Genomic DNA, 24,701 nt, shown 5'->3' with positions numbered 1-24,701 from the left:
GGCCAAAGGACAATCAATGCAGAAAAATATAGGTAGATGTTTATATAGTGAAGAAAAAAAAACAAAAACCTACTTTCATAAATGAAACAAGCCTCAAAGTAATGATTATCATTCAGGAGAGAGATCTCTACATTAGGATACACAGCCTGGGCTGTTGAAACTACTTCCTGTTTGTTTTGTATTCATACAAGCTTTAGATTGTTATTTTAATGACAACCTAAACCAAAGAACTCCCTGGCTGCTGAGTACCACATCCTTAAGTTGCACAAAGAATGTGCAACTCAGCTATTTACAAATTTATTACCCTAATGTAACATGGACATTCATTGCTTTCCAGTTACCAAATTAATTGTAATTTTTTAAAATGTATAATTTTAGCCTGCAAATACCCTAACTAAAATAGTGTTAAGAACACAGAAGAAATAAGCTAAAAATGTTTTGTAATTTAATTTGACTTGCTAGAAGAGAAGCACAACATTAATGATATCTTTGTTTAGGAAAGAAAGCGGATGTGGTTTTTCTATGGCAATTTTTTTGTGAAATTAAGAATTAAGAAAAGAAAATTAATACTAAGAAAAACTTAAAGTGTTTAGAAATTACAGACTTATTCCCTAAACCCCAAAGACTGAAATCCCTCAATTGCCTCCTGTCTTCATTGAAAAGGGCACTCTAAGATCCCAGACTCTAAAAGCAACTCTATACAGAAACCATCTTGAAAATACAATCCTTGCCTGGATTCTAAGAGAAGGACAACAATAGTGACAGGACAACTGAAAGCAATATGACTAAGCAAAATTCTGCTGGGGCATGGGAATATGCAATGAGAAAGAATCCTGCTATAACAACCAGCTCTCTCCCTGGGACACAGCCTCTGTTTGATGCCAGCACTCCAGCAATAGCAGAATCTCTGCACAGTGCAACATAAAAAGCAGGAGCAAATCCGGCCATTGGAGCATGAGAGGAAAATTCTCCTTATGTCATTCTGTAGGAAAATGACACACTAACTTAATAACCTTCAGCCCATCTGCTCAGTAGGAACCAACTGACACTGGCTACTCTAGGCCTACAAGGATGTATCCCAAGTGGGCGCCAGCTCCTGCACAAGAAGAATATAAACCTGTGGTCAGGCTTTACACATCAAAACCTCTCAGCCTAGAACACTAAGATCACTTCTCCCCTTAAGCAGATTTGCACTCCAAAGAAATCCAGGGTTTGTGCAGCCAACACAGGCAGAGGCTGAAACATTTAAGCAAGAAGCCACGGCAGATCCTTAGCTCTGCAAGTGTTATTTGTGAAAGCTGCTTCCTTACCACAGCAGGGATCCAGATCAGACCTTTTTCACTGGAGGTGGCCAGGCAGAAAATTCTGCTTAGTCCTTAGTGTGGGCCTGCAGTTCTCACTTCACTTTGGAACAGAGAAATATTTCAGCTCAGAACTACTGTTCTGCAAGAGGCTGCAATCCTTTATATACTTCAGAATGAAAGCTGCTTTGTTTTTCACTTAATATATAACACCCAAATTTCAGCACTTTGAAGATGTGTGCTCATATGGAACATTAGCAGTAGAAAGTGGGAAGAAGGTACAGACTTTTAAGCATCCCCTACCTTAGGCAAAGTTACACAAAAAGGAAATAGATACTGAATTCTTTTTAAACCACTTCTCTCTGGTAGGCATTTAGCTTATGTTAGCTAGAGTCTGCACTTCTTAAGTATCTATCTTGTCCAAAAGAAATCTGAAACAGATTATGAACCTCATTAATCCACAGGCAAATCCATTTCCCAGCCTCAGGTTTCATTTGCTTGAAGATTACTAGCAAAATAAAAAAACATCTCTCTGGAAAGGAAATACTTTTCAGCACCTACTTACACACATTTCATTTATTTATTCCAAGTATTTTGCCCAAATGATCCACAATTCATAAAGGGAAAAAAAAAAAAGAAATAAAAAGTACAAGGACCAATATATTGTTAAGCAAAGAATATTGATTACTGAAACATGCTTCCAGGTGAAAAAACATTTCTACTACTGCCTAGAGTAGAAAGCTACCCAAACGCACCTAGACCTCTTCAAAAAATATTTAGTATTAAGTACTTGGAGGGCATAACACTTAGAATTATCAAACACTGCTCAGGTTTGTGTGCTATTTGGGGGACAACTTCCACACACAAGGAATTGAATGGTCCCCAGATATAGATAGATATAACAGTCAAAATTTGTATTAATTATTTGCTCAGCTACTTAGTTTTTACAGAAGCCTATGGCACAGCCTGTATAATCAAAGCTGGAAATCCATATTTATTGTTTCCACATTATACTTTGATTTGCTGGAAAACATGCACATATAATTATTTCTGTGAAATGCCAGTCAGAAATCATGTGACCTGTCAACATGTTCCTCACTGCACAACTTAAAAATAAATTTAAAAAAAAAAATATGGGGGAAAAAAAAAAACAAACCACAAAATTAAGAGCTTGTTGCCACACCATGTTAACATCCCACACTGTGACTGACAGAAAGATGGAGAAACCTTGCTCTTCCAGACTTCCCAGTTATGGACTAGACTATTTGAAACACACAACAGTGTCCTTGCCTGCAGCTGCCAAGCCTTCTCTCCTTCCTTCAGCCTTGTCACCTGACTTCTGGACCAGAACACCAAACAACCCAAACCTTCCAGTCCTGTAGCACCTGGTAGTAGTACATACACTTTACTGTTACATCTTCAGCCAAACACTCCTGCAGATGGTTGTTTCCCTGCCACATTTAAGACACTTCATGCTGATTTCTCAAAGCATCTACATATACCTTCGCACATTTACAAAGCCAGAAGAATCTTCTGAGCAAAATAAAACCTGGTTTCCTTGCTCCTGATGACCCAAATGTCCCAAGTCCTCACTCAGGAAAGGAAGCTATTGCTTTATCTGTTTGACAGGCTGAAGACACCACTTAGTACACTCATTCCCCATAGTGTTAGACACACAAGGGGGAACAGAAAGAAACTGTTCAGTGAACTGACCTCAGCAGTACCAGATCACTTACTATGGCTTTTCATTTGAGTATGCTGCCATCACACACTTGGGAAAAGCCCAGGAAGAACAACCGGAGCAAATGCAGGTGTCCATTGCCTGTAGAATCTCTAAGCAGCTTATGGAGACCTGCCCTGTCCCACTTAATTTGGGGCTAATAAACCAAAATAAAGACAGACAATAAAGTGTCAGCAATTCTTACGTATCAGGAAAAAGTGACATTATGGTTAAATGACCACTTATCAATTTAGAGTTGCTACTTGCATAAAGACTGAAGGTAGGTGAAAAGTTATTTTCCTAAAGAGAGCCTGACTTATTCAGGGTGTTGAAAAAAACTGGGAGACTGACATAGGCGGCAAGATGTAACAGGAAATGCTGAAAAAAATTAAGTATCAGAAGGGAAGGAGTCCAGGACTATCAGTATCTATCACTGATGATACCAACTAGAAAAATTCTAAAATTTAACCAACTAATTATCAGTACCTATCACTGATGATACCAACTAGAAAAATTCTAAAATTTAACCAACTAATTAACCTCCTAGCATTTTCTGCAAAATACTGCTTTGTGGGTAAGGAGCAGTTCTCAAGCCCCCTCCTTTCTCCCTTAGGAGAGGTTAGGGTTGGAGAATTTTGCATCATGACAGAAGGAGAAAGAGCTACCAGACCTCTACATTATCAGCAAACACCAGTCAGTCAGCCTTCCAATTAGAGGGGGAGGTGCACTTGTCTCCTTCCTTCATTAGTCTGAGAAAGTGCCATTTCACAATGAATTGCTGAGAAAAACATGCTGCTATTTTAACAGAAGAACAAGCAATAAAAATTAAGACAGGAGGAAAAAATGGTCTCAATGCTGCTGCTCGGTTTAGGGTCAGGAATGGGTCATCCTTCCCACTAAGATATTGGTTTAAAAGACTCCAAGAGAGGGTAGAGAAGGAAGAGAGAAGCACAGAGAGAACATGTCCAAAAAAGCTATTTCACTAAGCCAGGAAGGCTACCATGAAACATTCTTAAGACTGAACCGGTTTGATGTTTACCCATTTTTGAATGTGCAAGGTTCAAAGAATTCATCGCATAGAAGCCTTCCAACATGGATATAAATCTAAATATTATCTATACATTATGGGCTTATAAAAAGGTGAACGAAAAGAAGGGCTCTAAGATATCCCTGCAATTAATTTTCTTGTATGTTCTCTAGTTCTTACTCATTCTGGTTGAGCCAAAAAGCAGACTGCCAGCCACATGACTCAAGGTGTTTGGCCTGTAGTCCCTGCAAGAGCTAAGAGAGCAGAGCCATATTGTTATGAAATATAATTAAACATACTTTTTCTGCAATATCACAGAAAAAAATTCTACCAGAGCTTAGTAATAGCTCTGGGGTAAAATGGTGGGAGATAAGCCCAGGGGTGGCTCTACCACACCTGCAGGGACATGGTTCTTCAAAGCCTCAGAAAAGTTAGCAGGTTTAATCACAGGAACATTTCAACATTTCAGCCTAGGAATGAGTATGTTCACTCCATAATTTAATACTACCCAACAAGCCACAAGTGTTTAAAACACCTATCCCCCAGTCTAACCTTGGCTGTAAGGCACTGACCCACCAGCAAACTGAGAGCATCACACACTCCCCATATCCTGAAACTGCAGCAGCTTGATGGATTTGCTACCCCCACCTCTCTCCGCAGTGAAGGCATAGCCAGTCCATGCTAAACTAATTTATGAGCTGAAACAGAAAAAGTAAGGACAAAAATCATGCAACTTTCCTCCAATATCCTTAGGTCTATTCAGAGGGTTACTTCAAGAATAAGGATATATAACCCTACCCACACCCACCCTCTGAAGGAGTATCCATGTAAAAGCCACAATTTGATTCATACAAAGTACTCTCAAAGAAATTCCAGTGCACAGGTTATCATTTCACTGATGAGGTTTCCATGCAGTCACAGCAGTGTCCCTGAGGACTGCACTGGGTAGAGAGCCACTTTCGCACAAGAACCAGAAAGATTTGAAGGAAGAATCAGACTGAAAATTCAAATCATAGAAGCTGAACAAAGGCCTGCTTTTGGCAGGTTTCTTGCACACACATATGATAATGTTTTAATCCAATGATTTTGTTTTAATGATGATGTGCTTAACATTATAGACATATAAGTGCTTTTGGATTTGGCATTTCCTGCATCTTCAGTCACTAAAATACATTAAAATAATCAGACTACCACTAAGTGCAGATTCCTGAAGTTCAAGTCTTTCAATTAGGTCTCAGTGGGATCACTTGCAACACCAAAATCCAAAGCAATGCTTTAAAAAAACTCCCAAGCAAAACCACAACATTCCCTCCCTCACTTTTAATGTTTTGTTTTAGTAGCCTGCTAAAGAGGACGTTAAAAAGAGGTCAGCCAGACACCTACTAGTGACCCCTGGACCAAAATATCTCTTTTCCATATTGTTTGTAGAAGGAATACATCCCAATTATACCTGTTTGCTCTTCTAAGAGAAACATTTGTATGCATAAAGGCATGTCCAGTAGACAGAGGTGCTTCTGACCAAGGTAAAGGATCAGAAGAGGAGTAGAACAGCTTCATGTACCAGAGACACAGGTTAAAGTTAACTGTTGGTAGGACACTCTGCAAACACACAAAAGCAAACTGCTCTCCAACTGTTTTAAACCTAGATTTTGCAGAAATGAAATGAGCTCCCCCTTCTGCTTCGTTTTCCACTTTCTCTGATAAAGGGGCAGTCTATAAGGTACCTCACATTACGCTGAAGACAAAAGACAGTAACATCTACCAATGGCTAAACACTTGCTCCCCGAATGGCTGGAACCAGGGCTTCATTTCCTTCTCTGGCTGATGAAACTTAAACTGAGGTTATCTATTGTCCAAGAGCAAAGCCCAGCTTTGTCACCCAAAGTTCTGCTTCCACTTGCATTTGCACAGAAGAAATATTTCTGCCTTCCTGCTGGTATCTTATGCCACAGAAAGGCAGTCCTGGGAGTTATGCTGTTCACCCTCCCCCTTCTCAGGCCCCCATCCTGACTGATGGGCTAATGAAGCACCCTCATGCCCCTCCTAGACAAAACAAGGAAAAAATAAAAAGAATAATAATTTTTTAAAAAAATATTATAAAATTTTTTTTTAAATTTTAAAAATTAAAAAACCGACACATTGACACAGGAAATTGACCTATTTCAGAGGACAGAGATCTAGCACTCGATTGCAGAGCAGTTTGTAGCCAGACATATCCTTGCATTTCCCAGGACAGGGCTGTTGGCACCCCCTATACAGAGCCAGCTGCGCAGCCACTTCTAATACCTGCCTGAGCGACACAGCGCCGGCACTCCGAGTGGAGGTAACAGCCTTTCCCCTCAAGGAGGGCGGCTCCAGCTCACCCTGCTCATTCCATCACGCAATCAGACGAGCTCTCAGAAACTGTGAATCCTAAGGAGAGGGAGGCCTCTCCTGGCTACATCAGGTAAAGCACCAAGACCCTGACACAGATTGACAAGATGCCCATCCTACCCTACCCATGACCCCAGGCTTCAGCACCTCCCTGCAGGGGTACAGCCAGGTCCGAGCTAGGGACCCCAAAAAAGGTACCCTCTCGGCCTGGGTGGAGCCGGGCTTGAAATGCAAGTGATTCACCAGTTTTATGGGTGTCGTTTAGTGCTAAAGCCTGTGGGTAGGGACTCATGTGCCGCTCAGAAGTCACTCTAAACCAGTGGCAGCAATGGTTCCCACGTAAGCAAAGGGCACAGCAACCCCTCAGGGAAAGGTAGGCGTAGAGACCTGTGAGTGTCAGAACAACCACCCAGCCTGTGTGCAGGCTGAAACACTAAAGCAGTCACCACTCAGACTGTTCCATCAGAAGAGAAGCTTCAAGCATCATAAGGCAATGCTTTATTTCCCAATGAGACAGCTGACAGCAAGTGGTTTTCTGTCCCAATGTCATCCGAACTTTATTTGTGCATGCCCAGTTAAAAACACATAGCTCTCCAACAGTGCTAAGCAAGTTACAGGACACTTTAGAGGAATGTGAGATTTTTCTACCTCTGTCACTCTGGACAACAGAAAGGATAAACAACCTTGCACTGATTTACAGACAAAAATTAAAAATAATAATTTATTTTTTAAAAAATCACTAATTTCTTTATTTTCAATATGCTTCTGTTTAAGAAAATAGAAAAAAAAAATCCTGGGCTCAAGTTCCTTTATTTCAGATCCCAAAGAAACACATATATCCTTCTTGCAAAGAATAGATGGCATGTTGTGCCTCTATCTGCCTCTCAAAGTCTGCAGTTCAGTTTTTTTATTATACCATTCCTTTGTTCTTACAAAAAAACCCCCAAACCCTGCTCTCTGATCGTGCCCCATTTTTGAAGAAAAGCACAAAGTATTTTAAAGGAACTAGTCTTACTTCTATTTACTTTCCCCTGACAATTTTCACATGACTTCAGATGTGACACTAAGCCCAGAGAAATGTAAGACTGCTTCACAAAGATAAATAAGTGCACTGCCTCCAGTCTTTTTCTGCAACATAGACTAACTATAGAAATAACGTAACTTTCCTTACGAATGGTGAAAATAAGTTCTTCCAGTTCTACCAAGTCTATGCCTTAAATAATCATTCCATTTAACTAAGCAAGAGGCACTGAAACAGCAGAGGCTGGGATTCAGAGGAAAAACACAACTCACATTCTGGACATCTGAGGGAAAACACTGGCAATTTTGCAATAGGGTGTAAACATCTCAACTCTCTGAACCTAAATTGTCAAATATTAGTCAAGATGAGCCTTCCTACACATGAAGGCAACTTAGTTCTTGAGCAAACCCTGACTGTTACACTTAAGCAACAATTACAAAACCAGAAGCATCCGGAGTGACCACCTGGTTTGTGCTCACCTTCACTGCTACTGCAAATCACCCACTCAATTCTGTCCTGCTGATTTGTTGCCACTCCACAGGAACTAGGCTTACAAGTACTTTGTTGCAGCTAAGAGGACACTGTCCATTTATTGAACTTCGTTTGAAGTTTTAAATTGCCATTAAATTACAGATGTCTGAGATTTTTGTGATACAGTTGCAGCAGTAAAAAGAATGGTAGTAAAAGGTGGCCAGCTAACACAGCTGAGTAAAGTGTTTCCAACGGCTGACAGATGAACCCTAAACACAGGAATTATGAAAGCCTATAGCAAACACAGCAGCTATGTGTAATACTCAGTGGCACACCATGGAACCGAAAGGCAGCCGAGACAACATGCATTTAAAGCTGTTGGCTTATTTTATTACTTTTTAGCAACAGGAGATTGAAGCTCTTGTGCAACACTGATGGTGTTTACCACTCCTCGCTACTTAGTGATTTTCTATATCAGTAAGGCCCCAAGCAGCACTCTGGCTGTGTGAAGCACACTGCTGAATCAGCCACTTCCAGGTATCTCCAAAACCACAGAACACAAGATTGCTTTCCAAAGAGAACACAACAAGTCACTTACCAAGTAACTCCTCAGCCCCTTACTACACCAACACCCCTCCACCCCCAGCCATACACCCCAGCTTTGAGTTAAAAGACTCGCATTTGTTTTCCTCTGACAGAGGAGTTTGTTTGGGATGGGGAACAGCCCTGCCACCCCCTTTGTGTGGAACAGCAGTAAGCAGGGGATAGAGAAGAGTTGAAATCCTGAACGCACCTGCCTAAGGACTTTGCTTTCATATGCAAAAATAATCTGGACAATCAGAAGTAAGTGACAGTTTCTGAGACTTCTGCACAAATGTTTTTCCTGCTTAGAGAGAACCACAAAGGTATTTTGGCAGGCAGGCAATTTAAGTGCCCTAAGAGCAGTGACTCCTGGCACAGACTTCTGGATAATCTGCCCCAAAAAAGGGATTAAAGTAGGCCAATTAACCTATCAGCCCTGACATCTCCACCTACAGGCTAATGGGAATCTAAACAAAGAATAACCAAACAAATAAGGACACTAGGATACCCACTGGGAACATCAAGGAGAGAGACAACTGCACTGGCAGCTCTGGCTTTTGTTCATTTTCACTCATCTTGGGGCATGGAATCACTCGAGAATTAAAAATGATCAGTGGTTTAGAACATACTTTACAAGAGCATTACAAGAGCAAATAGTCAGCCATTTGAGCTCAGTTGTTACTCATCTGATATAGTCAGCGCTGTCACCCTAAGCTTCACCTGGCTGCAGAGTACTTATGCATTACAAGAGAACATTACAAGTCTAAATGTGTATGAAAGGTATCAGTCCTTTCTGTCTTAATTAGAATAATGAAGCTTTTGGCTTTGCAAAATTAATTTCTCCACATAGTGTGAACAGTTATTCTTTAAATGAATTTAAAAAAAAAAAAAAAAAAAAAAAAAACAACAAAAAAACAACAAAAAAAAAAAAAAAACCCAAAAAAAAAAAAACGTTGGCTTATATCTGGAGCAGGAGTTCTATATGGGATTGTATTTAAGTATGGCAACATCTCACTACAGGGCCCACATTCTCAGTGCTATGAGAGGTATTTGATAGATGATGTTAAATTAATAAATTATCGTTTCACTAAAGCATGGAAAGAGAAAGGTACCACAGGACAGTAAGACTACTCCATAGAGCTCCACTATTCACCAATCATGTTTACTGAAACCAAGTACTGTAATTATGTTATTCAGCTTCTGATAGCAAGGCATAAATAAAAAAGCTCACTGTTTACAGTTGCTTTTCATTTCTTTTTTCAAGAGGCAAAGAAGAAGCCAGAAATGTAAACAGATAACCATTTCAAGATTTGCAAACTGGTTAAACATTGGAGAAGGTACAAAAATAAAAAGGTAGGGGGACCCATCTGCAAGATATAAAGCTTTACGGCAAAGTCCTGAATTCTCGGTGCACCATGAGTTTTTGCAGAAAGTGCAAAAATGCACTTTCTATGCATACTCTATCAAGTATAAGACAGCTGAAGTAAAGACAAAAGGAAGAAAGAAAGAAAAACCCCCACACGTACGCACTGCTTGAAATTCCTTTCTGAGGGACTTTTGGAAAGTAAATCAGCTGTCCCATCAAAGGCTTCTGGAAATGGAAGTAAAACAGTCCACACAGACAAGCAGACACCTGGTAACAGTGTTCAGAGCCCCCAGCCAGTCTGAGACGTTTAAATCTCTTAGCAAAAGCTAATTCTCATAGACCTTTTGCAGGATTTGCTTCAGCTGCCCTGCATAATGACAGCACTCTCACAGCAACCCCAGCCTCCTGACCCAGGGAAACACTTTCCAGGGACCAAGATGAGCTTACCCACTGCTGCTGCAAAGACAGGATATTGTCCCTTCTCATAAGCCAGCCTTTTCCCATCCCTAGTCCCTGTCTTGTAACCATCCATCCCAGCTGTCTGGGGTGCTAGAAAGCACGTGTTTATTAGTTAAAACTTTGAAAGAATGATCCAAGTACATTATTTTTTGACCAAGTGTTTTTGTGTCTCTGATACATCTACTCTCTAATTTATGATGTTGCCCCATTTCTCTCACACAGGAAAAGGCAGCAAACACACACCCGCCCTGAGGATGGGGCTGCCCCACAGCCTAAGATCAGCTTTTGGGGAAAGGTGGCTGGGTCTGAAACACCCGTGTGCTAGAAAGCATCGGGTCTGCAAGGCTCCTGGGGGTCCCGGCCAGGCAGACGCTTACTTCTGAGGGGCCGCAGCCTCCAACTCTGCCTTCCGGGCCTCGAACTCCTCCCGCCGCAGCACATCCCCGGGGCCGCGGACACCCAGCTCCACCAGCTGCCTCCCCACGGACAGGCTCTGTGGGAACGAACAGACATGAAGGCAAGGGTGAGCGCCGACACACCGGGACGGCGCGGTTGCTCGGGGGATGCCCCGGCGGAGGGGCCAGTACCGATTCGCCCCTGCCACCCCTAGACCCCAGAGAAGGTCACACACTCCACTTCTGGATCTCAACCTCAGCGTTTACACTCACATTCCATCTGGCGGGAGAGCAGTGCTAGAGCAACTGAAGCAGCACACCAGACAACAAAACCCCCACAATAAATACCCCCAGCTGCTCCCACTTCAGCTGGGCTCTCCCCAGACTGCCAGCTGACTGCTTAACCGGAGAAAGCTGCTTCCTGAGAGCACACCACCTGCCAGCAATTACCCCAACTTCCACCTGCGAAACAAAGGCTTTCCGCGACGTTGCCCTGATGTGCACCCCCGAGCAGTGTGAGCCGTCGTTTTTAGGAGTCAAAATGTCAGCAGCCAGCACCCTTTCAACAACACCGTGACGTGACTTGCTCGACCAGATTCATCTCTGTGAATAATTATGTTTAAAAATCCTGCTTCACGAACACCGAATAAGTTTGTTTTCCTGGTCTCAGACAAGAACCAGGCCAGCACTAGCGTGAGGCTGGCTCTGACCACCAGGTTCCTTCAGGCGGCCCTTCCGCCCAGCGGGCTCCCGAGGCCTCCCCAGCCCACGTCTGCCCCCACAGGAGCCTTGTGCGAACACCTACACTGCAGCCGGTACCGAACAGGGGGCACGGGGGCCGCCCCAGGCCGGTGTCCTGCCCCGCACTGACCTCCAGGTACTGCAGGTCCCGCGGCTCCACCAGCGACTCCAGGTACTCCCGGTAGGTGCGGAAGGACAGCGGGGAAGCCTCGCCCGCCGCCATGCCGCCCGTCCCTCAGGTAACGCCGACGCGAGCCACGCGCTCAACGGCTGCAGCGACACGTGCTGCCTCCACTCCGCCCCGCCCACCCGCGCGCCGCCGCTTCACCAGGGGCACGGGGGGGGGAGGGGGAAGGACACGACACCGGGGCCACCTTCCTTGTGCCTGGGTGCGAAGCCCGTGTGCCCCCGGGAGCAGGAGGGGGTCTGCTCGGTTATTTGATTTTGGGGTGTTTTGATCACTTCGGGGATTACTTTTTTGGGGGGAGTGGGTTTGTTGTTGGTTTTGGGGTTTTGGTTTTTTTTTTTGTGAGGGTGCACCTCAGAGCAAAGCAGGCACCATGCTGCAGGTTGCCGTAGCTGATCCCCAGCCCTGGCCGTGCGGTACAGGAGGTGCTGGTGCTGAACAGCACTCTGTGGAGCTGCAAACCCAAGTTTACACGAAGTGCACAAGCAGAGCCAAGTGGGAGAAACAAGTCGCCCTGCAAGTTGCTTTTCTCCCACCTCACAAGTGCAAGCACCTTCAGCCTCCACAGGAAACCACCTGAAACCACCATCCAGAAAGGTTTAAATGCAATAGACAGCTGTAAATAACAGTAAGCCAAAACCAAAAACACTTTGGAAATGCAAGAAACCTAACACACTGAAAAAGTTACCTTTATTCCTTAAAAGTCTCTCAACTTGTATGCGGGCTGTTTTTAAAATTAACAAAATTATTTACCCGTTTTTAAATGCCTTCAGTCTTATCCTGATAAGCAAGCCTGCTTAATTTCCTCCAAGAGTGGGCAGAAAGGAACAGGCAGGGCCTGTCATCCCACACAGCTCATTGAACTGGCACTGGGCTCTTTGCTGAGGTTGCTGGTGGGCTGCTGTCTGCCATAGCACAGATCTCACCATGCAATAGTATGACCATCTTTTAATATTTACTGTAAGACGAACACACTGCTGCTGGCAACACCTGACCCTCCTCAGGAGAGTCCCAAAGGTGACGTGCTCGATCTGTGCACCCCCATGCTCCTGTCCCTCCCATCAGCCACCACAGAGCAAGCAGCACTTCCTTGTCGTTGCTATGGCAAACACTGGATGCTGCTGTAGCAGCTCAGTCCAGCATCAATTTTTGCCCAGAAACACACATGGATCAAAACTTTTTTTTTTTTTTTTTTTTGGACATACAGGCCAGTTAGTGACAAAAAAATTCCTCACTATAAGATTTTAAAAGTAGATTTTCCCTTTGAGGAAGGCAGTGGCAGCAAGGGACCAGCACATTTGTTCCTCTCTTACCTGCCCAGGCAGGTAAGACACCCACCCCAGGCCAAGGCCATCACCCTCCTATGGGTCTCCTGCTAATGTTTCATCCAGTTATTTAATTTAGGTGGCCCCATGCTTCACTGAGCATTAATTACTTCTAATTGTGCCTGGCTGCTGAACACACTGCTGGTCATGCTGGAGGTGTCCAGGGGACAGCACACACCCATGTTGGGTAGCAGCTGTAACTCAGGCCCAAACAACCACCCCAGAGGGGCCATCAGGAGTGGCAGAGCATGACATACATGGGGAACACAAGCACCAATTTTTGCTTTGGTCCACTTTGTCACTTATACCAGGCTGGGCAAACCCGCTGATAAAAACATGCATAGCAGCTAATTGAGCAATGCACATTTTTCTCCCTCAGGGGAAGCAAAAAAACAAACTGCAGGGGCAGGCAAGAGATTACACAACCATGTTACAAAATGAAGCATGATTATGTTTTATTCCAACATCCCCATCCATCCCTGCAGATGGAGCATAAGCCCCCATGCCAGAACATTTGCTGCCGTGTGGAGGGGACGTGGCTGGCCAGGGGCTGCCCAGGACCTGCCATCAGGTGAAGAGACATGATTTCCATGGAAATAACCATTAGTACCATGAACAGATTTAGAGGAAAGTCTGGGCAGGCCCCATTCTTGCTGCTTGACCCCAGCAGGGCTCAGGTGGGGAGGGGTTGTGCCAACACCAGCCTGTCAGGTCTCCTGTTAAGGCTCAACCCTATGGTGTGCTGTACATACACAACACAGAAAACTCCCAATCAAAAACTCCAGGCACACAATTACTCTGCAGGTAATACTACAATGGAGAAACAATCCAGTAGTGAGAGCAGCAGAGTGGGAAAGAACACTCCCAAAGGTATGAGTAGCTGTAACAGCCTTTATTACCACGTCGCCGCACTCACTATAAAACAAAACAAAACCCTTCCCCACCCCCTCTGTTAAGTATATTGTGAATAATAAAATAAATTAGCAGCATAAACTGTTAGAAGAAACCAGTGAGCACACAGGGGCCAAAGTGTCCCTGTCCCTGGGGAGCAGAGGTGGCAAGGGGCTCCCCTGGACACCCCCCATGCGAGCAGGAATGCCATGGGCCAGGGCGGAGGTATTTTAAACATGGACATTGAAGCCATGCTTTGATGGACAGGGGGAGACTCGCTCCTGCAGCTGTCCAGGGAAGAACAGGAGAGACCACCAGAAGCAGGGCTGCAAACACCCACCCTCCCCAAGACTGCCACCCTTAAAAAAAAAAATTAAAATCCATTATGGCCAACAGGGAGTTTTAAGACCTCCTTGCACCACAGATAAGGTGAAGAAATTTGTTGGGCTTGGTCTTCTTGGAAGGGAAGAGCTGATTTATAAGAGAAAGGGAGGAGCAGACCTGGTACACAGTGTCTGAGGTATGGTCGGAAGAAAAAAGTGCAGCAAAAAGGAGATTAAGGAAAAAAAAAAAAAAAGAAGCAGCACTTAATTGGTTGGCACTGAACATATCTCTTGTATGAAAAATGATTGTCAAAAGAGTCACTAGTGAAAATAAGGTAAGAAAATATGTTCGCCATAGAGGTACCTTTCTTCTTTCAGCAACAGAAAATTGACCCGAGGTCCATCAGGTGATCTCCATTTACCACAGGAATCCTCTTTGGAAAGCCCAAGGTCTGTCATCCCAGAGCATGCCTCGAGGATGCCGTCTGGTTTGCGGGTTAAGAGAAGACCCCGAGCCCACGCGGCCACCTGCAGCCTCCCTGATACACCCAGGGAGGGGAACACGGGTGTCCCAAGGGTCACCCCCAAAACCCACCAGTCTCTCCAACACATCACCCCACCATGCTACCCAAAGCGAAACTTCAGCCGGTACTTGACAGGGCCAGGGTTCTTCCGAGGCAGGGCTGGTGAAACCTTGTGTTTCGGCGGCGGGGGCTTCTTTTCAGGGAGGGTGACAGTGAAGGCGAGCTCGGGGGGCTGCGGCTGCCGGAAGCGGGGCAAGAAGTGTGTAGAGACGTGCTGGGGCCGGGCACGGGGGCTGCAGCCCCGCTTGGCTTTGCCCCGCTTGTTGAGGGCCACGTACCACTGTCGGCCAGAGCGCGGGCTGCGGTGCACGGCTGAGGCGTAGGTGTTGTAGCTGTTCTCCTGGAAGCGCTCCCGAAAGTGGCAATCTGCGGTGAACCGGGCCTGCAGGGACAGAGCCACAGGCACCATTAGCAAAAGGCTGGTTGAACATGTCCGCTGCCCCATCATGCTCTCTGGGTTTTTAAGTTTCCCAAAACCGGGTCCAAAAGGACAAACAGCAACACAGGGTGCCTGGGAATTCCATTCCAAGGCCAACGGGCATCCAGTAATTTGAAAAAACCCCAACATGCATACTCTCAGAGCTGTTTGACACTGAATTTTGAACTTTCTTGGAAAATCCAGGCTTGGTCTGTCCCAGCAGCACCCTTCCCTCCTGCCCTGCCCGCCAGCAGGAGGGGGGACATGGCTCTGCACTCCTCAGAGAACCCTGTGGAGGAGTCCCTGCCCCATCTCTGTTCCCACCCCCACCTGGGCACTGAATCATCACTCAGTAATCTGGAAAGGCAATTTGCATGCAGATTTTCACTCCTTCACTGAACATAGATTTGATCGTATTGGATTTTTTTTCCCCTTCTTCATCTTAAAAGAACTCAGGGTGTTTATGTCCTTTGATAGTCTGAAGCAATTATTTGCAGCCCAAGAGTATGTCCTCCTATAAACAGGACAGCCACCCTGGCTCCTGGACAGGTGAGGAAAGGCTTCCCCTGGCCTGGGAGGACAGGCTGAATTCTGTGTCAATAGGGAGGAGGGAAAAAAATAATACATGCAGAAATAAAAAAAACAGAGCCCTAACAACCCAGTTAAGTATCCACAGCCCTGGGACACTCTCTGAAATAATTTTCCCCTCTTTAATCTGACCACAGGTACACAGTGCCCTGAGAGCCCTGCAGCCATGCTGGGGACCTACAGCCTGACAGCAAGGCAACGGTCCCAACTACTGACATGAACTGAGCTCTCCAGCTTCAAAACCCGCAGCAGAGAAGGAGAGAAAACCCCCAAGCAGTGCATTATAACCACACAGAAGGCCCACCTGGCTGGGATAATTTTAAACCCCTAATTTAACCAGAGAAGTTTTGTTCTATAATACAAGTGACAGAATCCCCAGCCTGCCATGTATTTTTTCCCCATTTCCTCATAGCACTGTGAATTAAGTCTCCTTTTGCTCTTCACTTGACAGAAATGTCACCTTGATGACTCATTTTTGCTTTCCCTATTTCATACACCCTGCATGCTGCATGGCCCATGCACTGAGCATTTAACCCTCCTGAGGCAGGGCTTCACTGACCTCTTGTTACTCTCTGAAGCCCCAAGACACAGAGGAGCTTGGGTGAGGCATCAGTCCTTGCACAGGGAGTTTTCAGGATTGACCAATACAAGCCTGAAAGGGTGCTTGAGCCCTGAGATGCTCTGTTTCTCCAGGGGAGCTGGCCAAATGGCAAGAGCAGGGTTTTTTGGTGCAGGAGGAGAAGTTGGCTTCCCTGCCCCCCTGCCAAAATCAACCCCATCGAGCTCTGCAAGCACTGCTGCGAGCAAAAGATGCTCATGCCCCTGCACAGAGGGGTGTGCTGGGTCAGCAGTGCCAATCTGGCCCAGAATTTTTAGGCAATGCTGCCCTGCAGAGACGTGGCAGCAAGAGGGCTGCCTATCTCAGTCTGGAGCAGCACCGAAGACATTCTTGTTTGAAGTGGTTTAGCAGGAAACTACTTCCAAGGAGTAGGAGTAGCATATCCCTACCCCCCTCCAAAGTGGGATGTGGGGTAGACACAGAGGGAAACCATTGACCCCCAGTGACAAAGTGACCTAAGAAGCACATTAGCTGCTGTTTCCCCACATCCCAGCCTCTCAGCTGGGCAATCTCACCCTTTCGGATGGAGAAAAGTAATTTTTCACAGCACAGCCACTGGCGTTGCTCTCTCCAGGGACAGTCATGAGGAGCAACCCTGAAGTAAAATAAATTTCAAAAATTCAGTTCAGCAGAGATTTGCCACAGTGAGGACTGTGGCATTCTGTCAACTCTGAACAGCTCCTGAGAAAGGACAATTACCTGGGCCCTCTGCAGGCAAAACTCTCTGCTGGAGTCCGTGCTGGCCCCCACCCAGACCAACTCCAAACCCCCCCCTGCCCATACCATACTAAAAATGTACAAACAGGGGACCAAGGATTTAACAATGAGGGAAAAGCCATCTGTGCATGCAACTGATAATTGCCAGGATTGCTGTCGTTTTCTGAAGCTGGTGCCTCTAAAGTCATACTGCTTCATAATTTAATTATTTAAAAAAAAAAAAGGAAGGAAGGAAGGAAGGAAGGGCTGCTGTAAAGCTGGGCCCTGAGAGTCAGTTTTGAGGGAGCCTGAATCCCTGAAGGAATGACTTTTATCTGGGGTTCAAAACAAAGTCACCAGCATAATTCCCATATCAAAGCGCTGCCCTGAGTGACAGGCACAGGACATACTTTGTACTGCTCAAAACTCATTAGGCCATGAAATAACTTTATCCTGCCAAAGCAGCAAAGAACAGCAGATGCTGGGTTTGCATTATCGAGGTTATTTAGACCAGCAATCTTTAGACATTTGGGTCAAGTTTCTACAAATTCATGTCTTTCATCCACACAGGGCATCCTCTGTGTCCTCATCCCTGGATCTGACCCACCTAATTGAGGCACTGCTCTTTGTGTGCCAACAATTAGCCATACATCAATGATATTTAATTTAATTTCTTCCTCCACCAGAGCATAAATCAAGGCTTCAACTCAAATAAGGAGCCCATTGTATGCCACAAGGGAGGGAAGGCTCTGGAGCGTCCAGGGCCCTCCCCTCACCTCTCAACACTTTACCTTTACACTGCTCTCCTCCTGTTCTCCTTTTTCTGCCCTATCTCCTTCTCTTTGTGATTTCCTCCACACAGACATTCCCGTTTTCCCCTAAATGCCTTTCCCACTCGTACTTTGTTTCCTAAAATAAGCAACCATGCCCTCACCTTTTAAGCATCATTAGGTTTCAGGAGCAAAACTCCAATAAGACTCAAAGGAGAGAGAGGAAAGTTCATAAATCTCACTTGAAGGCAATCTGTGGGCACATCAGTAACAGCCACTTCACCACTGTGAAGTTTACCTCACAACCACGGGGCAGTCACTTGGCTTTTCCCTGCTGCAGCCTGTCAGCCCTGAGCAGCATCCCTGCTGATCAAACTTAGATGACAGACCATCCAAGATTCTGCCTTAAAATTGCCTGTCTTTGGGTCTTGCATTTATACACAACCTTAAAAGATGACAACTGTTGTATAAGCACAGTGGTAACTTCCTTTTGTCTGATTTACCTCTACAACTAACAAGGAAAAAAATTAGGAAGCCGCGTCTTAAAGTTGCAAAAAAGAAAATTAAATCAACTTACAAGACACATGCAACACAGAAAGCATGGACAATGCACAACTAAACCTGCAGAAACACCCAGTCTTCAGGAAAACAGCCCACTGGAACAAGAGTTAATGGGATTTTTTTCTCTCTAGCTGCAATGCTCCCACATGGGCTGCCTAGGGGACACCAGGAGTATTCCCTGTGGGTGAGCCTAGCCAACCAGAGGGGCTGCTGGCAACTCCTGGCACCACACGTGCCGCTCGCCTGGAGACATTTGGCTAAAACTGTCTGCATGATCTGCTGCAGAAGATGCTAAAAATAACCCAGCAATGCTCAAAGAACAAGTCCTTTTTGATGCAAATACCCAACTGCGAGAGAAAGAAAAAAACCAAAAAACAAAAACACTTTTCTCTGTTAAAGGCCATAAGTAGGGATATGGGCTTTGGGTTTTGGCTCCACCTGTCCCCTATCTGTCTGGGTGCTGATGCTACCCAGCATGCTGGGGCCCTGCCTGGGAGGATTGCTGCCAGCATGCTGGGGCCCTGCCTGGGAGGATTGCTGCCCCGTGCACATGAAGGTGTCACAAGGCCTTTAATAAACAATAGATACTGATAAGCAGGGGGGTTTACTTACACTTGCATGGAGTTTTCCTTTTTTTGACATCGCTAAAAATTTGTTGCTGAAAACTCCTCGTATTCCTACAATCCCCTGAGACACAGCAAATATTTCCAAAATACCTAGGATGACAGAAATCCCAAAATAAATCACAGTTCTTTTCATAGTGGTCTGACAAAGAAAAAGGAGAAAAACAAAACAAAACAAAAAACCAAACAAACAAACAAACAAAAACAAAACAAAAAAAAAAAACCCCATCTCATAGGCTCATAGGTTTGCATTTCCTCTCCACAAAACCCTGCTCCTCAGCCACCCAGCTCCACGCAGCACTCCTGCTCCTTCCCTCTGCCCCCCAGACAGGCATGCACTGACTACAGGATGGCTACAAGGCAGTGGGGGGGGGTTTCTTTTTTTAAAAAAATCGGAGGACAAGTTCTGACTCAGCTGTGGCAGCACAAGTTCACTCCTGGGGAAACCCTTCCCAAGGGTGGGAAAAGCACCTTGTGCCAGTTGAGATCAGCCTTGCCCATCCTTCACCCCTACATGCAGGACTCTGGAAATAAAGGTGTCACACACCCTGTTTTGGTGGAAGCACCAATGGTGGTTTCTTAGGCCCCTCCTCACAGCAAAACTTGAAAAGAGGGGTGCTACACAGCCCAGACACAAGAAAACAAGTGTTTTTCCCCTTAGATGTGTCTTTTCTGAGCAGGATTTGGCTCTGGCCCTTGGTGTAGCATGCCTAACCTTTAACTCATCATCCAGAAGAGCTTCAATCTCCAAGCACCATTCAGCAACCAAGGGGTCTCACTTCTCCACACAACATGATATCCCCGCTCACCAGGCAGAAGAATGGTGACAGCAACATGTCCCCAAGATGTCCTTCTCACTCTGGGCAAAAAGCATTGTGACCCCCAGCAGCAGTGCTGGGGTGGCCCCAGGGGCATCTCGGTGGCCCCAGAGGAAGGAGCTTGTGATAGCATGTTGCCCAGCCATGTAGATTAACATGCCAAGAGCAAATACAAGGCTGCTGCTAAACCTCTGAGGCTGGGGGATCAGATCACCACTTCCATGTTTATTTTAAGGAGGAAGCACAGCTCCCAGAGGGACCCAGGTCCCGGCACCTGGGGGGCACTGTGGGGGGTAGGGGAGATGTCCCTACTCATCCCACTGAGGCAGGGGCTTATACAGCCCCACTGCACAAGGCATGCACCCTCTCCAGCACCCTTCTTGTCCTCAAGGTCACACCAAAACCTACTGTCCTTCAGGGTGAGCTGGCCATGCTGGGTGAGAAGCATACTCCAGTTTATTGGGGTGCCCTAGGTCAATCCCAGTTTCCTAGAGGCCAAAGATGAGGTTTCCTGCTAAAAGATGGGTTAGTCCTCACAGGGGATTGTTGCTTGGGGCAAGACTCCAGCACGCCCCCCCCTGCCACCAGCACATGTCCCCAGCCTGGGCTGGCTCCACTCCCAAGTGTGGAGCTGATGCTGCTGTTGCCTTTCCGGGGAGGGAATCTCAGATTAAAGAGGAAGGAACTTCATATAATCCAAGTCCCTGTGAAGACAGCTGTGGCCTCAAAAGCTGAAGGCTGCTCTAACTTCACAGGGTAGGATCCCTCCATGAAACAGAGCCTGGGGGGCATGGCACAGGCTGCCCCTCTAAACTCACACCTTCCAAAACAGCATCCCCACTCACCTTCTTTGCAGCCCCTAACAGCCTCTTGGATATGCAACTACAGTGCTCCTGGAGACCCCAAGCAGGGCTTCCACCACTCCAGCATCCCTGACCACCCTGCTCTCCCTCACAGGGTCACAGCACAGACCAGGGCCCAAATTACCTGGCCCAAGCCAGAGCTGGCCATTGCTCCCTGTGTGCCCAACAACTGAAGCCACAAGTGCTGCCAGGGTCACCTCAGGCTCTTTAAGTAATTTTTCATCCCTGCCTGCCATTTCATTCCCCCTAACAGGATATCACAGCAGCTCCGACCGAAGGATAAGCCATGAGTTAGCACAGCTTTCTCTCCAGGGAACGTCAGCCTCAGTCCTATTTTTAAACTGAATATATCCTATCACTGTGCAGGAAGAATGAAAATGCAGAGGGAAGGATGGAAAAGTTACATGGGGAAAGGATGGGAAAGGGATGAGAGAGAGAGCCTGGTGCAGCATCCTGCATCCACGGGACCCCGCCGAGGTGCTGTGAGGGGAACACAAACCTGGCACCTTCACACCCATCCCCAAGGAAGTGGTTCCTCCAGGAGGGCGAAGGCTGACTCCCGAATTCAGCAGACACAGCTCGCCCCACTCCCCACTGCAGTGTCCCCACCCGAGCCCGTGGAACACAGCACCCCCGGGTCGGGCAGTACCCCAAATTCACCCTTCTCCAGGCCAGCCCACCTGGGCTGCAGCTACCCCAGGCTGTAGGGAGCGAGGGGCTCGACCACCCCCGCCAAGACACCAACGGGGTGTTGTTGCCCCTCTGCCTCCCGCGCAGGGGCAGGGCCAGGGCCAGGCTCCCCCCCCGTTCCAAAGGGCACTCACTGAGCGGGCTCGCGTCGTGGGCGCCGTCCACCCGTCCGTCGGGGTGCAGCTGGAGGTGGAAGCCGATGCCCACCCGGCAGTACAGCCGTCCCCGCCGCCGTCCTGGGCGGCTCCGCGGGAAGCGGCTCGGCCCCGCTAACGCCGCCGAGGAGGAGGAGGAAGAAGAGGAGGAGGAAGGCGCGGGGGCGTTGCGTACGGCCGGCCCCGGCTGCGCCCCGCCGGGCATCTGCTCCCGCCGTGCTGGGGCGGGCAGGACGAGAAGGAGGAGGAGGAGGAAGGACGGGCTCATACTGCCGGCGGGGAGGAGGAGGAGGACGCCGCGCCGCATCCCGCTCTGCTGCCGAGCCCCAGGGAGAAGGGGGGGGGGGGGGGGGGGGGAAGTGAGTGGTGCACCGGGGTACAGGGGGACTGGGACGCCCCTACCCGCCGGTACCGCCCTGGTATTTATAAGCGGGCGGCGGCCCCGCACCTGTGGCCGGTCCCGGCAGCGCCGAGCACTCCCCGCACCGCCCCCCCGCAGCAGATGCTGGGGCTCGGGGGGCGAATAAATCTGGGGAATTAACTTGTCCGCCGCGCCGAGACGAAGGCTCTGGGGCTGCGCCTCGGGTTACCGACGAGAAAATACTTCGTCAGCCCCCGTCAATACAAGGGGGCTCGGCGGAGCCGGCGGAGACCCGAGGAAGGGATTGGGTTGCAGCCCCCCAGGCCGGGGACTCGGAGGGATGACAGCCGGCAGCTGCATAGCCAGCCTCGGCCACGGGAACGGGGCACGGGAGCAGTGTTGGGGCTGGAGGCAGCACCCCGATCAGGAAAGCTGCTTTCCTTCCTGCCACGCCGTACTCGACCCCGGAGAGCCGCCCCTGGGGGTCAGCGGGGGGTCCCAGTGCTGCTGCCACCACCATAAGTCCCCTGGCAGCTCCTCCAGGAGCACAGGGTACTTGTCTGTGGTACTTGACTGTGTACGAGCCCCCCACACCGGTTCCTGGGCTGGGGGGATGGGAGGCCTGAGCCCCCTGCTGCCAGCCCGGTAACCCTGACGCCTGCCCGCTGCCCCGCCAGCACCAGCAGCCGTATTTCTGCCCAATTACAAAGACAACGGCCACACAGCACCGCCGCACGGGAGGAGACCCTGCCGCGACATCCCATCCATCACCTCGGCACAGCACCAAGTATATTCTGGTTGTTTCATCTCGTGGGGCTGCTCGAGGCTCCTGAACATCTCCCAAAGCCACCCCTACAGAAGCCAACATGGGCCAGACCGGCCCTTCCCAGCAGGCATCCCAAGCTGCACCTCTGTACCCTGACTGCTCCAGCAAACCTGCCTTTTCTCCTTCAGCCATACTCAGAAAACTCTCCGTAGCGTCACCAGGGGTGGCTGTGGCTATCGGGCTGTGCGCCCAGGGATCAGGTTCGGCAGGAAGAAGCTGAGCTGTGGCATGCTGGAGGATGACCTTCTCCTCTAGAGGAAGCTGAAGGTCAGGGGCGCAGGGAGGGACACAGGCTGAAGGGGCCATATCCAGCCTGGCTGACACCTGGCACAGCCTGGTGTGAACAGAAGTGATCTCACAACAACAACATTACTGCAATTTCAAACTATTTGTCAGCACACTTATATCTATATACACACACATATGGACCCATATTTATATATAAAATTGTATATATAGACAGCTGTATATATAGACACACATACCTGGAGGAGGGTCAGGACACTCAAAATCATGTTTACTTCTTCTAGCTGTAGTGGTGGCCTGGTAAAATGTATGACTTCCAGTTAGCCAGCTGATCTTGTTTATTTGAGTACAAGAACAAGCTGATTCTAAATCCAGATCCATGAGCAAGACAAGGACCTAAAGGGTTTGTGAACCTCTCCCGTGGTGTTTGCACTGGAGAGCATAGGTACACCTGGAGGCACAGACACCTCACTGGAGGAGCATTTCCCCTTTTGCCTCTTGCTTTTGAAGGTTCCATATGCACAGGATATGCATATCCAGATGTTTCCCCCAGGAAACATCTACTCTCCATCCAAGTCAAGGAGACCATAAACCATTTCTTCCACTGTAAGTTAAGGTGATTGAAAAAACATGTAAAGTCTTCGTTATGACAGTGACTGCATGAAGCAGCAGCCCCAGAGCTAAAGGAGGCAAACACAAGCCTTGGGTGGAGATGACCATCCAAAGCTGCCATACCTGGAGGTTCACCAGCAAGCCCACCCTCCTAAATTTTGTCCCTAGTGTCTATGTCCATAACTTCCACCAGTCTTTCTGGTGCCAGCCTGGCTGCCAGCCTGTCTTCTGCTCACACAGACTTCTGCCCCAGTTTTTGCCCCAATTAGGAAATCCCTGAAAACCCAGATTCCTGTGGGGCAAGGCCATTGGAAAAGGTACCAACAACCTGACACCTGCCAGGTGGGCTTACCCAAGCAGGTCCTCAAGACCTGCTCAGGGTGGCCTCATGAGACAGCCAGGCCCTTTTGGGTCACAGTCCTCACATTTCCCTGCAGTGGGACAGGACATGGGTATCGAGCCTGAGAGGTGGGGGCTCCTGCTCATCCACAGGATACCATCGTGCTCCTCTGGGGACTGCTGTGTCCCCATCAGCATCATAGCCCAGCCATCCATGCTGGCAGTGACCCACACAAGATATTGCCCTTATGGAATGTGAAATATTTTCACCTTTTCACAAGTGAAGATGAAATCCTAAGACAGACAAAACTCTGAGAAATAAAACTCCCAAGTAGTCCTTTGCGCATGAACAGTATTTGTCTTGAGTTGTTTTCATTTAAATCAATTCATTAACACATTATTTTCAAATAGCCCAAGTGCCCATGTAGCATAATTCAGGAAAACAAAACAAAAAAAAAAAACAAAAAAATCCCCAAACTTAAATCTAAATAAATAAGTAGATGGCAAGTTCCTGGAATAATCCAGTGAAATTGCCTTTGGCAGTAGCAACCCTTAAACACACCAGCAGCTTCTGAAGCCTAGTGCTGATGTTATGTTATCTAAATTATTAGAGTCTTAGTTAGAAAGAAAACTTTTAGCAAATGGAGAGGATAAGTTCAGTTTCAAGTGTAAAATTCCTCATTTGAAGAGAAGGGTTCTTCTGAACCTGTTTGATTTGCTGTGCATCACAGGGCTGTGACTGGCATGGAA

General features: G+C 47.4%; 2 protein-coding genes across 3 annotated transcripts in view; both read right to left on the bottom strand.

The window, feature by feature from the left end:
- Positions 1–11,718, bottom strand: part of CFAP299 (cilia and flagella associated protein 299) — a 173,702-nt gene extending 161,984 nt beyond the window's left edge. For both annotated transcript variants that reach the window (XM_071744244.1, XM_071744245.1), the window contains exons 1-2: positions 11,587–11,718; positions 10,698–10,813 (exon numbers count right to left, since the gene is read on the bottom strand). In XM_071744244.1, coding sequence (XP_071600345.1) covers positions 10,698–10,813; positions 11,587–11,679 — 209 coding nt within the window. In that variant the 5' untranslated portion in view covers positions 11,680–11,718. The remainder of the gene's footprint in view (positions 1–10,697; positions 10,814–11,586) is intronic.
- Positions 11,719–13,839: 2,121 nt separating this feature from the next.
- On the bottom strand, positions 13,840–21,847 carry FGF5 (fibroblast growth factor 5). Its single transcript, XM_071744242.1, has 3 exons — positions 21,547–21,847; positions 19,031–19,134; positions 13,840–15,148 (listed from the first exon to the last, which is right to left on the bottom strand). Exons 1-3 carry the CDS (start codon positions 21,833–21,835, stop codon positions 14,807–14,809), a joined length of 735 nt encoding a protein of 244 aa, XP_071600343.1. The 5' UTR covers positions 21,836–21,847; the 3' UTR covers positions 13,840–14,806.
- Between the last annotated feature and the right edge of the window lie 2,854 nt (positions 21,848–24,701).

The sequence above is a fragment of the Heliangelus exortis genome, chromosome 4 (assembly GCF_036169615.1).
Source record: "Heliangelus exortis chromosome 4, bHelExo1.hap1, whole genome shotgun sequence".
Lineage (NCBI taxonomy): Eukaryota > Metazoa > Chordata > Aves > Apodiformes > Trochilidae > Heliangelus > Heliangelus exortis.
Note: the sequence above shows the minus strand (reverse complement) of the source record. Positions and strands in the feature narration are given on the sequence as shown.

Bases quoted from the DNA above. Each gene is read 5' to 3' on its own strand.
- FGF5 (XM_071744242.1), bottom strand. From the start codon at position 21,835: ATGAGCCCGTCCTTCCTCCTCCTCCTCCTTCTCGTCCTGCCCGCCCCA. The intron at 19,135-21,546 runs GTGAGTGCCCTT...CTGTCATCCTAG, and splicing joins CCACGACGCGAGCCCGCTCA to GTATTTTGGAAATATTTGCT. The intron at 15,149-19,030 runs GTAAGTAAACCC...CTGTCCCTGCAG, and splicing joins AAGGAAAACTCCATGCAAGT to GCCCGGTTCACCGCAGATTG.